This window comes from Etheostoma spectabile, chromosome 12, assembly GCF_008692095.1.
Source record: "Etheostoma spectabile isolate EspeVRDwgs_2016 chromosome 12, UIUC_Espe_1.0, whole genome shotgun sequence".
NCBI classification, from domain to species: Eukaryota; Metazoa; Chordata; class Actinopteri; order Perciformes; family Percidae; genus Etheostoma; species Etheostoma spectabile.
This window is the reverse complement of record NC_045744.1, coordinates 28,359,839-28,364,162: the sequence shown is the minus strand read 5'-3', so window position 1 is coordinate 28,364,162 and position 4,324 is coordinate 28,359,839. Positions and strand designations below refer to the sequence as shown.

The 4,324-nt window shown below is 41.3% G+C and overlaps 1 protein-coding gene across 2 annotated transcripts in view; it reads left to right on the top strand.

The window, feature by feature from the left end:
• kirrel1b (kirre like nephrin family adhesion molecule 1b) overlaps nucleotides 1-4,324 on the top strand; it is a 99,901-nt gene that overhangs the window by 57,617 nt on the left and 37,960 nt on the right. For both annotated transcript variants that reach the window (XM_032531546.1, XM_032531547.1), the window contains exon 2: nucleotides 960-1,109. In XM_032531546.1, coding sequence (XP_032387437.1) covers nucleotides 960-1,109 — 150 coding nt within the window. The remainder of the gene's footprint in view (nucleotides 1-959; nucleotides 1,110-4,324) is intronic.

The following is a 4,324-nucleotide window of genomic DNA, read 5'->3' as shown; positions in this document are numbered from 1 at the left end:
ACACACACACACACACACACACACACACAAGCCTCATTAAAGTCCAGGGAAAACTTTAAAAGGGGGCAAGAAAGAGACAGATGCAGAAGACACAGAAGAATGACAAATGTGCAAATTTGATCAATTGAGCTCTGGGTCCAGTTAAAAAGAAAAATGATTTAAACTAGATGGAATAGAATACATATTTATTGTCAACACAGGAACAGTTTAGCAGCTCTCAGTTCGACTGCATAAATAACAAACTAAACTAAATAAAAATAACTCAATTTACATAGTAAAATATAAAAATCAAGACAAATAAGCATGTTGAGGTGATGTCATATACATGAGGGCATTGCCCTTCCAGTTCTTGGGATTTATTGCAAATTAGTCTTATACAGGGAGGAGATAAAGAGGAGGGTTGTGCATTTTACTGCCTGTGGGAATAAGCTGTTTCTCAGTGTGTTTGTCCTGGATCTCATTGTCCTGGATCTTTATTGCAGAGGACAGGTGATGTCCAGAGTGAGTGGGGTCCTTTATGATACAGCTGGCTTTCTTTTGGAGTCCGCCAGTGTTTGTTGTCCCGATGACACTGCTCTGCTGCCTATTTTATGGAATAAAAGCTGTCAATTCTCCCGGGTCCCTCCATTCGGCCAGTGCATATGTGCATAAATGCAGGCAATTCAATTTAAAACCTCACCGTGCCCAGAAGAGAGATTTCCCTCACAGACAGAGTTCATATTTAAACACACTCACTATAAAAAAAACACATAATAAAAAAGGAGAATAAAAACACCATATACACTATAAACCCCCCTTAACAAATCAGCCCAACAGCCACCATATTGACAAGCACCAGTCGATAAGACCAGAGAGGGACTGTGTAGCTCGATACAGTGCAATAAAAGATAGCAGTTCATGGCCAGGTCACAATAAAAGGAACTTCACATTGATTTCCCCTCTCTGTCCCTGTGTTGCAGTGTGGTGCATTCGCTTCTCTCAGGAGCCGGCGGACCAGTCGGTGGTCTTGGGAGAACGGGTGGTGTTGTCCTGCGTGGTCTTCAACTACAGCGGCATCGTCCAGTGGACCAAAGACGGCCTGGCCCTTGGGGTCGGAGAGGGTCTCCGAGGTAAGGGCAGCGGTGGAATGGAACTAAGTACATTTACTCAATTACTGTACTTGTGTACACATTTGAGGGGCTTGTACTTTGCTTGAGTCTTTTCTTTTCATACCACTTTCTACTTGTACTCCGCTACATTTCAGAGAGAGATATTGTATTTTTAACACCACTACATTTATCTGAATCTTTAGTTACTTTACAAATCTGGATTATTTTGCACCCAAAACACATGTAGTTTACTAAATACAATGTTTCATTATAAATCAAACTACACAACAATAGTCCAGCTGAAATGATTAGGCAATTAAACACTCAGTTGATTTATTCAACTTAACTGTTTGGATTGTTTCCATTTTCTGAATTGTGAAGATTTTTCTGCACGGAGTACTTTTACTTTTAATACTTTTAATACACTGTTCTTATGAACCTTCCATACCTTTACTTAGATAACATTTTCAATGCAGGACTTTTACTGTTAAAAGAGTATTTTTAAGAGTTATATCAGTACTTTTGCTGAAGGATCTGAATACTTCTTACACCTCTGGGTGAGGGAGGGGAAAGAAATCCTGTGGTGGGAGAGGAAAAAAACCTTGCAGCTTCACCGAGCTGCAGGGATCAAAGTGAAGGGAAGAAGGGGAATAACTCAGCTACGGTTTCGGTTCAGTTTTGACTGTAAGAACCCTGACAAAAGCTTTTATGGCTGAAAAGTGTAGGGTTTTTTAGCATTAAGGGAATGAACACTGAACAGAGAGAGGGAAAGAGAGAGTTAAGAGCCAAGAGGCGTGTGAGTGACAATCTGGGCAAAAATGAGTCCTGTATATCATGCCGAATTAGAGAAAATCCCTCACAGTGCTGACAAAAGCAGACGCACATTCGCATTTACATTTTAAGCCGACACGCACATCCAGTATGACTTACTGGGAGTGCAACAGTAAAATACACTTCATTTTTGAAATGGGGATGTATCACATGCAACCAAAAGTGAAGAGAGACAAAGGGTCAAAACCACGGAGAAGAGGGTTTTTCTGCATTCAAGAGATGGTCAGAGAAAACTGTGAAATGCCAGAATAAGAGGCTAGGTCAGGGAGAAGAAGAAGAAGCAAAATGTCCTTCTCTTTTGACCTGACAAATTAAATTAAAATTTAGTGCGCATAGTGTCCATCATTCCATCAGTCCATCATTTAATTCAATTCAATTCTATTCAATTTGATTTATGTAATGAGTTATCTCATTGCACTTTTCATAAAAGAGCAGGTCTAGACCGTACTCTGTGATGTTATTTACAGAAACCCAACAGTTCCCACCAAGAGCAAGCACTAGGCAACAGAGGCAAGGAAAAACTTCCTTTAAAGAGGCAGAAACCTCGAGCAGAACCATGGCTCAGGGTGGGAGGTCATCTGCCTCGACCGGTTGGGGGTGAGAGTAAGAGACAGAAAGAGAGAGAGAGAGAGAGAGAGAGAGAGAGAGAGAAAGACAGACAGAGACAGAGAAGAGACAGAGAGAGAGAGGGAGAGACATTGAGAATTGTAGCAGACTGTGTCGAGCAAGAACATGGAAGCAGGCAACCAAAGATCCAGAGCCAGAAACACCTGCAGGAAGTGATAGGAGAAGAGAAGAGAGGGGGGTGAGGGAACACAAGACTACGTGGGTGAGAGAGCACAAGACTCCGGGAAAGTGAATAAGTCGAGTTAGTAACATGCATTAATGGGATGAGGCTGCATACAGATGGAGGGAAGGAGGAGGAGATAGATGCTCAGTGCATCATGGGAAGTCCCCCGGCAGTCTAAGCCTATAGCGGCGTAACTAAGGGATGGTTCAGGACTCTTCTGAGCCAGCCCTAACTATAAGCTTTATCAAAAAGGAAAGTCTTAAGCCTACTCTTAAATGTGGAGACGGTGTCTGCCTCCTGAACCCAAACTGGAACCTGGTTCCACAGGAGAGGAGCCTGATAGCTGAACGCTCTGGCTCCCGTTCTACTTTTAGAGACTCTAGGAACCACAAGTAACCCTGCACTCTGGGAGGTACTATGAGCTCTTTAAGATAAGATGGTGCCTGACCATGAAGAGCTTTGTAGGTGGAGTGTGGTCTAGACCTACTCTATCTGTAAAGTGTCTTGAGATAACTCCTGTTATTAATACTATACTATAAATAAAATTGAATTGATTTGAATTGAAGGAGTTTAGGTTATCTACACTATATACTTAAAAGTAAGTTTTTGAAGTGTGCAAGTAGGCATTTGAGCAAGTTAGACAAAAGACGTACTCGCTCTGCTTTTGACAATTCTTGTTTAACTTAATTCTTTACCCTTTCCTGAAATCCTGCTTACTCGGCTGTAACTATTTACCACGTCATGAAAGCCATCACTCTAAACTGTAAGCTTGTAATTTTTTAGCTATAGATGCCATGACCTTAGATCTCAAAGAGTTGTGGCTAAGTTGAGAGTCTGGTATTTCCTTTTTACGAGAGTGGAGACGCTGTGCAGAATTTGCAGCAAACCTTTGGTCAACCAGCTCGTAACTTTGGAATCTTGCAATCAACCTGTTCATGGTACATTGATCCAGGGGTCAGCGTATCAATGTAGTCCCATCTTTAACGTTAAAATTGGTTTCTGATTTGTATCTGTAAATCGTTAACACTCCTTGTAGTCAAACAAGCTGCATATGGGTGGCAAACCACACTGGCGACGGGTCAAAACCTGGTTTTCATTGAATAATCTGTGTTTTCTTTATTGTTTAAAAAGAAATCTCTTATCCATCAATGGATCCGATATCTTTCCTGCTAAGCGTCATTGCGGTGGTATTTCTGCTCTGCCTGTCAACCAAACTGTGATAAGGACTATGACATGTAGGTTCTTACGTTTTGTGTTGGTCAGGCTTAAGTTTCTGTCCCTGACACCACAAGGACCCAAAGTCAAATTTCACACCTAATACTTAGTTTTTCTTCTGTTAAAGGGTAAAACAAAGCATTTATTCATATAGTAAAATGTCACAGTTATTTACTTTAATGAAAAATGTAATAATAGAGTACGCTGAACCAAACGTACCATTATAAACGATAAGTCCATCAGCACTCGCATACGTTGTGCCCTTTCAGCTCTACAGCGCACATCACATTGTAAATTAATCCACAAAGAAGACACACACACACTACAGCACACATATCACATACACACTCACCCACATCCTCCCACATACTCACACAGACACACACACACACACACACAC